The 11,294-nt window shown below is 69.7% G+C and overlaps 1 protein-coding gene across 12 annotated transcripts in view; it reads left to right on the top strand.

Annotated features, from left to right (window-relative positions):
- The first annotated feature begins 1,156 nt into the window (after nt 1-1,156).
- Nucleotides 1,157-11,294, top strand: part of BRSK2 (BR serine/threonine kinase 2) — a 58,220-nt gene continuing 48,082 nt past the window's right edge. For 4 of the 12 annotated variants that reach the window (XM_082749277.1, XM_082749286.1, XM_082749288.1 and 1 more), the window contains exon 1: nt 1,161-1,430. In XM_082749277.1, coding sequence (XP_082605403.1) covers nt 1,340-1,430 — 91 coding nt within the window. In that variant the 5' untranslated portion in view covers nt 1,161-1,339. Of the gene's footprint in view, nt 1,431-11,294 lie in introns of all 12 variants that reach the window. The other 8 variants (XM_082749280.1, XM_082749281.1, XM_082749276.1 and 5 more) reach the window with 4 other exon arrangements.

The following is an 11,294-nucleotide window of genomic DNA, read 5'->3' as shown; positions in this document are numbered from 1 at the left end:
ACCCTCTGCCGCGCCAGCGTCTTCGCGAGAGAATCGGGGCCTCCACGTCCGGCGGCCTCTGCGGCCGCCTCTGCGGAGCCGTCGGGGCCAGTGCGCCCCGGCCCCGCCGCGGAGCCGCGGAAGGCAGCCCGCGCAGAGGCCCGGGAGCCGCCGGGGTCGGGGGGTGGGGCGCTGCTGTGTGACTCTGGGTGAGTTCCTTGACCGCGCTGTGCTGGTCGCCGTGGACACCCCGGCGAATGGAGCGGGGGCCAGCGCCCCGGGCGCGGCCGCCGGAGGCGCAAGGTCACGGCTCGGCCGCTCCCCGCCCGCGGCGCCGCCCCTCCCGGGACAGGGGACGGGGCGAGAGACTCCTTCCGACCGCGGTGATCGGGGCCAGCAGGGAGGGCGCGGCGGGGCCGGGAGGGGCCAGGGGGACGGGGGGCCCCGGGGGCCCCGCCGCAGCACCAACCGGGGAGGAGCCTCCGGGTCCTCGGCTCCGCGGCGGGAGCGCGGCAGGCGGGGCGGGGTCCGGGCGCGGGCGGGGCGAGGGCCGGGGGGAGGACGGCGGAGCTGGAGACGTCCAGGCCCGGCCCCGCCCCGCCCTCTCCCCGCCCCGGCCTCGCCCCGGCCCCGCCCCGGCCCCGCCCCTGCGCGTCTGCCTCTCGCGGCCCCTCCCGGCCTCGCCTCACAGAGTCCTGCTCTGACGGGAGCTTCAAGCGGCGGGGCGGGCCGAAAGGCGGAGTGAAGAGCCAGGGCGCCGCTGACTGGTTGATGGTGCTGATTGGCGGGCGCAGGAGCCACTCGCCGCCACCGCTTCAGGCCGCTGTGCTCGTTCGGGCTCGGCTCGGCTCGGCTCGGCCGCTAAGCTCGGCTCGGCTCGGCTCGGCCCGGCCGCTCGGCTCGGCTCGGCTCGGCTCGGCTCGGCTCGGCTCGGCTCGGCCGCTCGGCTCGGCTCGGCTCAGCTCGGCGGCTCGGCTCGGCCCGGCGCCTCGGCTCGGCTGGGCTGCGCGGCCGCGGACTGACGGACGGGCGTGCGCGGGGGGCGCGGGACGCGGGGCGCGGGCCTCGGCGGCGGCGGCGGCGGCGGAAGCCTGGTGCCCCCGCCCGCCGGGTCCTCTCCGAGAGCGGAGGCAGCGCCGCGGGCCGGGCCGCAGCGGAGCCGGGCGCGGGGGGCGGCGGCGCGGGGAGGCGCGCGGGGCGCGGAGCGAGCGCGGCCCGCCGGGGCGCCGCGGACCCGGCCCAGCGCACGGACGCGCGGACGGGCGGACGGACGGACGGACGCGGACGGACGCGGCCCCTCCCTGCCGCCGCCGCCCGCCCGCCCGGGGCTCCCACGTCGCCGGCGCCGGGCCCGGGAGCGATGACATCGACGGGGAAGGACGGCGCGGCGCAGCACGCGCAGTATGTGGGGCCCTACCGGCTGGAGAAGACGCTGGGCAAGGGGCAGACAGGTGCGTGCGGGGCTGGCGCCGGGGGGCCGTGCGGGCTTTCGGGGACGCCCGGGGCCCGGGGGGAGCGGGAGCACCGAGGGGGGCCCGGGACCCGGCGCAGGGAACCAGGGGACCGCGGCACGGGGGGGGGGGGCGCAGGGGACCGCGGACCCCGATGGAGAGCGGGGGCCGGAGCGACCGGGGCGCCGGGGGACGGGGGCTTCGGGGAGACCAGGGGTCCGTGGGGACCGGGGACACCGAGGGGGCCCGGGGACACGTGTGTGTGTGTGGGGGGCCGGGGACCGGGGACATCGAAGGGGACTGGGGGCATGGATGGGGACCGGGCGCCGGGAAGGGCCGGGGGCGCCGGGGAGCAGGGGCGCACAGGCCCGCGACCGGGGAGGCCGTGCTGACTGCGCGCCTAGCGGGGGAGGGGGGCGCCCGGAAGGAGGTCGTCCCGAGCGGGGAGCTGTAGGCCCGGCCCGCGGCTCCGGCCGGCGGCCGCGAACAATGGGCGGCTGGGCGCCGGGTCCCGCCGCGGATCCCGCAGGCCGCGCGGCTGCGGTCGGCCGGGCGCGGCCCAAGGACACGCGGCGCGGACGGGGGCGCACGGGCCGGGCCGGACCGGGCCAGCGCCCCTCGGCTCCGGCTGCAGGTGCGCGGCCCCGGCCGCATTGTGCGCCGGAGCGACCCGGCCCATTGTGCCGCGGGAGGAGGGGGCCGAGCGGGCGCCCATCTGCCGTCTGCCGCGGCCGCGCTAATAGGCGTGCTGCCCGAGCAGCTGCGCCCCGGGCCGCGCGCCCCCGGCCGCGACCCCCAACTCCCGGCGGCGGCGGCGGCGGCGGTAGTGGTGGCGGCGGTGGGCAAGCAAGCAGGCAGGCGGGCAGGGAGGCGGCCTTACGCGTCTTGCGGGCCAACCAGGCCACCTTGGCCAGGCTCGGACCTTCCTCCACGGTGGGAGTGGGAGAGTACCCAGGCGCCCGGGAGGGCTGGACAGCGCCTTGCACTCCTCTAGCCGCTGTTTGGCCTGTCTGCGACACTGCACTCCCCCAGGGGAGGGACAGGAAGGCTGGTGCCCGGCCCTATTCGGGATCCCGGATCATACATCTCCAAATCCCAGCCTGTGGGAGGAGGCAGGGCCCTCGCCGTCCGGGTTGTCTTTCTGGGGATCAGGCTAGCGCCCAGCCGAGCACCATCCCCTCATCCAGCCGGCCAGGCGTTCACAGAGTGGCTTTGTGGGAGGCTCAGCCATTTTCTTTCTTCTCCCAGGATGGGCCTCTCCTGGCAGTCCAGAGGTCCGATTGGCACTGACTGCTTCTCCCTGTCTCTCTGGAAGTTCCTTGGACCCAGGGCTGGCAGAGGAGAGGAGGAAGGGAGGAGGAGGGTGCAGCAGAGCTGGTGCCACCCTGCCGGTGCAGGGTGGGGGTCCAGGAGGGAGCTGCTCTGGCCAGGAGGCTGCAGGCCCTTCCCAAGGCCCTTGGGTGGCGCGGAGTTGCAGCTAGGAGGTGGTGTGAGGGAGCAAAGTGGGCCAGGCCCTGGGCTCTCCGGGGAGGGCGGCGGCTGGGATGGAACTAAGGCGAAGTGCCTAGGAAGGGACCCGGCAGGGGCGGTGGGAGCTGCCCCTCTCCCACTCTGGGGGCACAGCCTCTGTGCCCACCACGGAGATCCCAAGGCGCCTCTGGCAGTGGGGCAGCACTGTTGGGGGAGGGGATGGTGCGGCCCGGGGTTCAAGGAGGTGGTGGCAAACAGCTGGTGCTCGTCTGAGTTCAGAACATGCATGTTTCCTGCAAGGGACAACTGTGGTTGGTGAAGTCCCCAGTGGGGGAGGGACCTGGGGCAGCGGAATGTGGGAAGCAGTGAAATAATCTAATTATTGTACCAATAAAATGTGATTATAAGGAAGCGTCGCCGTGTGAGTGGTGACAGCAAGGAGTTACACGTGGGCCGTGCTCGCCCGTCTCCATGGCGGGGGCTGGTCTCGTACTCGCCCTCGAGCTGTCTGTTGTACAGGTAATTACGGGAGGTTTCCACTGTAATTACCAGTAACGAATACAAAAGGGTGTGCTGTGCGTATGTGTCAACAACACGTTGCCCTGCGATGTTTAGAAGCCGCTCCCAGGGGCGCACAAAGTGAGCGGCCTTCTCCCCTTCGAGGGCAGTCGCTGCTGGCCTAGTGGAAACCCCCGGGGGGGCTGTTCATCCCGCGCTCCTTCTGGCTTCATCGAGTGCCGGCAGCCCAGGAGGGCTGGGGGAGACTGTCCTCTTGGTGCTGTCTCACTGTCCCTTCTGTGGAAGGGTCACCTGGAGTTTGGTGGTTGGACGGGAGTCCTTGGGGTGTGGGTGCTCTGGGCCTGGCCCCGGGGCTTGCTGGCTGGTCTTCAGCATCAAATGCCAAGAGAGTTGCAGTTTCCTAGGCCTGTCCTTTTGCTCCGGAGATAAACGTGTGACCTTATCTGGGGCTAGGCTTTCTGCCAGGAGACCTCAGCGGAAGAATGAAGGACTGTAGTTCCAAGTGCCGCCCCCCCGCCCCCCCCCCCCCGCCAGCCCGCTGCGGATGACAGCGTGCCCGGGTTCTCCCTGCTCTTCCGTGCACTCTGCCCGCGTCCTGCGAAGGGGAAGCTGCGCTTGGGGAGGGAGTCAGCCGGGCGGCTGCTGGTCCTCTCAGCCCTGCACATCCGGACTCAGGTGGGGTGGGGAGTGCGGCCCAGGGCGGAGCCGGTGGCAAGCCTGGTCCAGCGTTTTTACCGCAGCTTTCCCGTGGCCCGCAGCTCTTGGTTCGTGCTGGGCTCTGCAGGCGGGCTCTGTCCTTCGTGCGGGTGTCAGGCCACCTCTCCAGGCTGCTGTGGCTGTGGTTTCCAGTGCATCTTCCTTCTGCCTGGGCGTCTCCGCACAGCTGTCCTAACGTTCTGGGAGCACCTGGGGCGGCAGCCCCTGGGAGGTCTCTGTCCCAGCCAGTGTCGTGTTTTCCACTGGGGGGTTGGGTTTTCAGGACCTTCGGGGAGACAGGTGTCACTGCCAAGGCTGTCCATCCGGTCCCTGATCCAGGAAAGGCGTCTTCACCTGGGGGGCAGAGGACCTGTGGAGGGTGCTGGCGGGTCCCAAGTGGGTCCTGGTAGGCGTGTAGAGCCGGGGGGTGTTGTGCACTATAGTGCTCTGGGCCGTTCAAGCCGGGGAGCAGAGCAGGGCCTGCCCAGACCCCAGCCTGACAAACGTGGCTGCGGCTCAGCAACCAGAAGGCCGGGGGACCCCGCTGGAGGAGGAGAACAGTGGGCTCTGGGTGTGGTTTCCGGAGCGGCGGTGCCCAGTAAGATGCGGGGCTCTCGGAAACCCTCTGTCTGCGGGTGGGAACCGAGGAGGCCGTGGCTGGGGCCTGGTGTTCAGATGAAGGGTCAGTCCAGCTCACAAGAGACATGGGGCAGGGGGCACCCTGCAGCTCACCTGGCTGCGCTGGGAGACTGGTGGGGGGGGGCGAGAGGGAGGAGCCGGGGCTGCCTCACGGAGGGGGCTGGGTCGGCTCCTGGGGGTCCTCGAGGGACCCTCGGAGAATTCCCATGGGGTGCCGGTGTCAGGTAGGCTGGAGAGGAGTTCTGGGGTGGGGGAAGCTGGTCACGATGGGACAGGTGAGGGAGGGGAGACAGGTAGACCCGCAGGTGCCCCATGGCCCCAAGCTGGAGCAGCTGGGCAGGCCCGAGGCAGGAGGGGGAGGGGAGGTGCCGAGGGCACCAAGGATGTGTTTGGTTTTAGAAAGTTGAGCAGAAGACAGCTTGGGAGCCAGCAAGAGGCTGCGGGGGGGTGCCCTGGGGATGGGGGACGGGGGTGGGCTGGCTGGAGTCGGCCCCAGGGTGCTGTTGGGAGCTGAGGCCCAGAGAAGGGGATGCAGCCAGAGCAAAAGGAAGGTAGACGGGGCGGAGAGTGGCTGGGCCTCTGCTGGCCGTGTGTGGACGACCTCCTGTGTCTGGGGGACCCCCCCCCCCCCCCCCCGTGAGCCTCCGCCCTCGGTGCAGCAGGCGGGCCTCTGTCTGTCTAACCCGTCTCTGAGCCAGGACGCAGGCTCTGAACCGAGTGCTCTGCTCAAGGACAGCAGCTCCCCAGGGGTGGAGGGAAAGCCCCGCCTGCTCACGGCACAGGCTCGGCTTCAGTGTTCCACGAGCAGGACCCTGTTCTCCAGTAGTTGTGGTCCGAGCCCCCTGCGCCTGTCTCCTTCGGGCCCCTGGAGCTGCCGGAAAGGCCTGTGTCCTGCCAGCCACTGAGCAGCACAGGCGCTCCCCAGCCCCCCTCCCACAGTGCATGCTGTCCCCCGGAAGCCCCGGGCTTGGACTGAGAGCTGTCCCTGCGGGGGTTGTCCCTGCCAGTGGAGGGGAGCTCAGCTTGGAGGTTTCTGGGGTCACGCCTTAAAGGACAGGCTGTTTTCTGAAGGTAAAGATGGGAGGGTCCAGGGGGTGGGCTGAGGCCTAGGACCCTGGTCTCAAAAGTGTCCCCTGCCCACTATGGTCGGCCACAGCTCTGAGTACCCCGAGTTTTCATAGGTCCCACCTGCCGGGGAGCTGTGTGTAGCCGAAAGGACGTGCCAGGCGGAGGGCTCGGCCCGGGCAGCAGTGCGAAGGGGAAGCCAGGTGCTGCTGGGCTCGGCTCCAAGCTCCGAGGCCAGTACCCCCGCCCCCAGCCAGGGCTCCCAGGGTGAGGTGGGAAGAGCGTGTCCTGCGCCCCGAGCCTGGTTGTCTCTAGAGCTGTCTGGGAACGGGGTGCTCCCACCTGCAAGGGTAGAGACCAGAGCAGGTCATCACGGAAGGCTCTGGCGTGGGGGGGGGGCAGCCACCCAGGACTGTTTTGGGGCAGAGGAGCCACACAGTGAGGTGCTCCAGGTCCTGCCCCCGAACCCAGCCTGCCTGAGCGTGGCCAGGGGCATCCTGACCCTGTCTGGGGTCTGAGAGGCTTGGCCACGCCTGGTGAAGTGTGTGGGACGGGGGCCTCCGGGGCTGGCTCCTTGGGCTCCCCTGCCCCCCCACTCCCACCGGGGTCTCCAGAAGGACCCTGTGGGGCCAGGACAGGGGTTGGCGCAGAAAACCAGCCTGACTTGGGCCCCACCCAGGGGCGCGGGTCTCCGGCTGATCGAGTCCTGGTTTTCACAGGTGCTGGTGGGTGACCTCAGGGCCTGAATGCACGCCGCCTGCGCCCTGGCCACGCTGCCTGTGCGCACGGATGGGAGGGAGGGTCTGGGACTGCTGAGGGCCGGGGCAGTTAGGGCACCTTCGCGGTGGCCTGCTGCTCTGGTTTGGAGAACACCTGTGCCTTCAAGGCCATGGGACCCCGAACTGGCTTTTTCAGGGGTCGTGGGTGGGTGAGGCTGCTCTGCTGCCTGCACCCTGGCCAGGGGCTGTGCTGGGAGAGGAGGCGGTTGACCGCCGGGGTCACCTTGCCTTTGCCCACTGGGCTGTGGCTGTGCCTGGGGCTCCCTGGGCCCCAGAGCCCCCCTCTGCTTTGCCTGCCTCTGGTGGACGGTGTCCCTGGGGCCTGGGGGGGCCGCACGCCTCCCGGGGTTCTCACGGCGTCCGAGGGGCCTTGCCACCAGCCTCGGGCCCCACGTGTTCCCCACATCGGCTTTTCCCTCCGGGTATGCAGGGTGGGCCCAGAGGACTTTGTGGCCACCTCAGAGCTTAATGGGGTGGGTCTTTGCTAGAGGCCTAGGCCAGGGGCTGGCCGGACTTGGCTGCTCAGCCCCCTGCCCCTGAGCTGGGTTCCTGCAGCTTCTGTGGGGCTCGTGCTGGGAGTGGTGTCCGTGGGAGGGTACATCTGCGGCGGGCAGGGTCTGGAGGGACAGCGGGTCCACGGCTGTCAGGTCCCATCTGGGCTCCCAGAGGACAGGAGGGGCCCCTGGGTTCCCTGGGGCCCTGCAGGAAGCCCTGTCTGGTGTGGGGAGGGCTGGTGTCTCCCGACAGCCACTCTGGTGGAGCCCTTCCGGGTGCGGGGCCCCGTCAGCCCCAGGCTTGGGGTGAGCCTCCCTGAGCCTGGCTACAGGTGTCCAAGCTGGCTGAGGCCTTGCCCCAGGGGTGCCGGCTAGCTGAGCAGGGCTGCCCCTGGCCGGCTGTCTCGGACGCTGGACAAGATGGAGGCTGGGCCGGGCCTGCGGCTGCAGGGACAAAGCCCGGATTGTGTCGGGCCCCACCCCGAGAGGTGGCCCAGGCCGTGCTCTGCAGCCTCTGAGGGGCCAGTGTTCTGGACCCAGGCAGCAACCCCACCCCCCGGCCAGTGCTCCCAAAGGCCCCGCGGCGTCCAAGAGCAGCGCTTCTCTTCCGGGCGGTCTCTTTGCTGTGCCCTGGGGCAGCGGGGTCCCTCCGGGTGTGTTTGGAGGGGACACGGAAGCATAGAACACCGCATGAGATCCTGGGGACACACACCCTGGCTGGGGGCGAGCTTGTGAGGACAGAGCCACACCCCCCGGTGCCTGCCACATCCTTGTCTGCGCAGGGGCCTGGGGCCGACCCCACTTGAGCCTGACCACAGGGCACAGAGGATTCCCAGGGCCTCCTGGTTCTGGTTTGGGGACTGGTGGAGGGGCTGAGGGTCCCCGGGACTAGGCCCTCAACAGCCCACGCGTGATGGAGGCACCTTCCACCCACTGCCGCCCGCTCTGGGCTCAGGCAGGGGAGACTGTGTGCCCTGGAGGGCAGGGCTGGCCCCGGGGCGGAGGTGGGAGAGCAGCCCAAACCGCGATTATGCGGCTGAGTGGTGCAGCGGGCGCTGGGGATACGTCAGCCTCGGAGCCGTGGGCCGTCTGTGGGGGCGGCGGGAGGCTGCCTGGCCAGGAATGTGGCATCTGCGAGGGCCGGTTTGGCCCGGGTACCTCCTGGGGAGCTGCTGGCTTGGGCCAAGGGTCAGGGTGGGAGGGGCCTGGGGCCTCTGTGCTGGGGGCACCTGGCAGGTCCCTCCCTGTGGCCAGCGAGAAGAGGCGACCAGCTAGGGAGCCCCTGCTTGGCCTGGCCTGGCTGCAAGCTCTCCTGAGCCCTGGCTGGCTCTCTCCCTGACTAGGGGGCCTCCCAAGGGGGGCCAAGACATGGACAGAGACGGCCACGGGGTGAGGCAGGGCTGGGGTGGGGAGGCAGCCCTGAGGCAGGGTAGCTTAAGGCCCCTAATTCTCTCTGAGACATGGGGGTCACCAGCAGACTGGGCCCCTGTGTCCCGCTTCCCCGGTGGTACTATTGCTCTCAAGCTGGAGGCCAGGGCACAGGTGGGCAGGGGTCGTCGGGAGCCCAGGTCTGCAGAGGCCAGATGAAGCCCCCTCGCCGGGGTGGGGAGCCCGGGGCCTGGGTATAGCCTGGGCAGTTTTCCTGCTGGGTATGGACAGCATCAAGGCGTGAGCCCTTGATGCCTGCGGTGAGGGACAAGGTGGAACTTTCCAGACTCTTTGCTCTTCAGGGGGGCAGTTTCCATGTGTTTGGGGAGCCCCAGGTCCCCTGGGACCATCGAGATGTGTGCGGTCAGCTGAGCTGTAGGCGTGACCCTGAGGCCTCTGACCTGTCCCTACCTCCTGCGTCCTCTCTTGGCATATGGCGTGTGGGAGCCTGGAAGGGGCTGGGCCGGCCGCCCCTGCCGGAGTCAGCCGGAAGGTGTGGGGTGTTGTGACTGTCTGGGGTCTCCAGGGTCAGCCCAGACCCCCCAGGGCCGGGCCCCCACCGGGCCATCCGTGAAGAGCTCAGATTGTGGGTGGTCTCTGCGACCCCTTGGAGAGGGTCCCGTCCCTACACTGTTTCTCAGATCTCCTCACGTGTCACGCTGGTGAGGGACACGGCTACCCTAGGGCTCGGCAGGGGCCCAGTGTGGCTGCTGTACCCAGTATCCCCCTCGGGCCATGTGCCGGCCACGGTGCGTGAAGGAGCCCCCGGCCTGGGCAGGGGCCCGCGGGGAGGAACGAGGACAGGTGAGTTGTCTCATTGACTCGTGTCCTGGGCGGGTGTGATGTTCTGAGTTCTCATCGGGGGCCGAGTGGGCATTGATGCAAGGCCAGCGGGGCCAGCTATGCTGGGCTGCAGGGTCGGGGAGCAGGGGGCACAGTCGCGGGGCCTCAGGGTGGTGGCTGCCTCACCCCGAAGGCTCTGGGCCGGTGAAGAGCTCGTCCTGTGCCTTCCCCCACCCTGCAGCGCCCTGCTGCCCTGGGACACCTCCCGCTCCATGCTTTGCTGCTGGCCGGCCGGCGGCTTCCTCTGTCCTGCCCCCGCCATCCCCCCGGATGGGGCCCTGCCTGTCTGCTGGGACCACAGCTGGGGGCTTCATGGGAACTGGCTTCCCCCCTTCTTCCACACAGGGGCATTTTCAGACACAGAAGAGCACCCAGACCCCGAGAGCCCACCCCAGCCCCGGCAACAGGAGAGCGATCTCGCCCCCTCCCCCCAGCCTGCCTTATTTGGAGGCGAGTCCCAGCCATGGTTTAGATATTTTGCTGTGGGTGTCTGACAGAGACTCTAGGAAAGCACAGTGCCAGGTCACCCCGTGCAGCCAGCACCAGGTCCCTAAACTGGCAGAAGTCAGCCAGATGCTAGATCCTTCATAAGAAGTGACCGTTGCCTGGAGGCTGAGTCTCCACCACTGGCTGGGTCTCTGCCCGGGGTGCCTGGAGGCCGGCGGGACCCGGGGCCGGACGCTGCTGCCTGGGGTCCTCAGCTGGGCATCACCCCGAGGCCTGGGACCGTGAGGGTCTGAATTCCTGAGCTCCCCCGGGATGCAGCTGCTGGTAGGGGGGTGAACGGTGTGAGGCTGTATCCTGTCCCGGTGCAGTGAGGTCGGTGTAGCGGCCTGTGGTCCGCACCGTCTAGACCATGGACCCTCCGGGCTGGGAGCCAGGTGTGGGTCACGGCAGAACACAGGCTCAGGGCTGCCTAGGGACCATAGCCCTGCCCCGTCCCGAAGCTCTGGTGACTGCTGTGTGCACAGAGGTGCAGGCCCGGCGGGGCTTCTGCATGTGGAGGAGTGGGGGTCGTGCAGGGTCATGCAGGTGGGGCCGGCCTCTGGTTCTCCCTTGGTCCCGCCTCCCAAGACCCCATGACCATAGCAGCGTGGCAGAGGGAGGCTCCATCAGCGTGTGGACCCCACTGCCCCTCCTTGTATCCCGCTGGCCTTTGGCTCCACACCAGCCTCAGGCCCTGGCTACGGTGGTCGTCTCCCTGAGAGCCGGCTCACTGTGGCCTGGAAAGGCAGGCGGACAGCAGCGCGTGTTGTGGCCGGAGCTTGGGCCGGGGGGCCGCAGCCCTGCCCACCCTGGGCCCACGGGCCGGCTCCGTCCTCGCCGAGCGGCTCAGCCAGCACACCAGGCCTGGGCCTTCCGCATGTGACCTCATGCAGAACCAGTGGACTCCTGGCACCCCCTACACTGTGTGTGTTCTTGGGCTTCCTGCCTGGGGCTAGGCCTGCTTGAGGAGGCCGTGCCGCTCCCGCCGTGGTCAGGGCTCAGGCTGCCTATGCAGGTGTGTTCCCCAGATGGGCGTGTGCGTCTTGCTGAACCGTCCGACCAGGATCACGGTCACCTGAAAGCCTCCCTCTTTACGCCTACGCCCTCTGCCCCTCTGTAAAGGCAGGGGCCCCCCGGGAGCCTTGTGCTCCGGCGCCAGCTCCCTGTGAGCCCTGTCCCTGGAGCATGGCCTGCCGGCCAGCAGGGCCATCAGGAACTGGCACAGGGATGGGGGGGTGCGTGGGACAACCTGGGACCCCTGCACTCTGTCCCGGAGTGCCCTTCACTGGTTCCTGCCAGCAGCCGGCAGCCCCCCTTACCCTACCCCCTGCTTCCTGAGTCTCCAGGGGGCGCAGCCACAAGGCCTCAGGTCATGCCCCCATTTCTCCTGCTCCCTCCTGGGTGGGGGGCCTTGCTGGCTGCACCCTGACTCTGGGGTCTTCAGG

The sequence above is a fragment of the Mustela nivalis genome (genome assembly GCF_964662115.1).
Source record: "Mustela nivalis genome assembly, chromosome: 9".
In the NCBI taxonomy this organism is placed as follows: Eukaryota; Metazoa; Chordata; class Mammalia; order Carnivora; family Mustelidae; genus Mustela; species Mustela nivalis.
The sequence above is the reverse complement of the archived record's forward strand: the minus strand, read 5'-3'. Positions and strand labels throughout refer to the sequence as shown.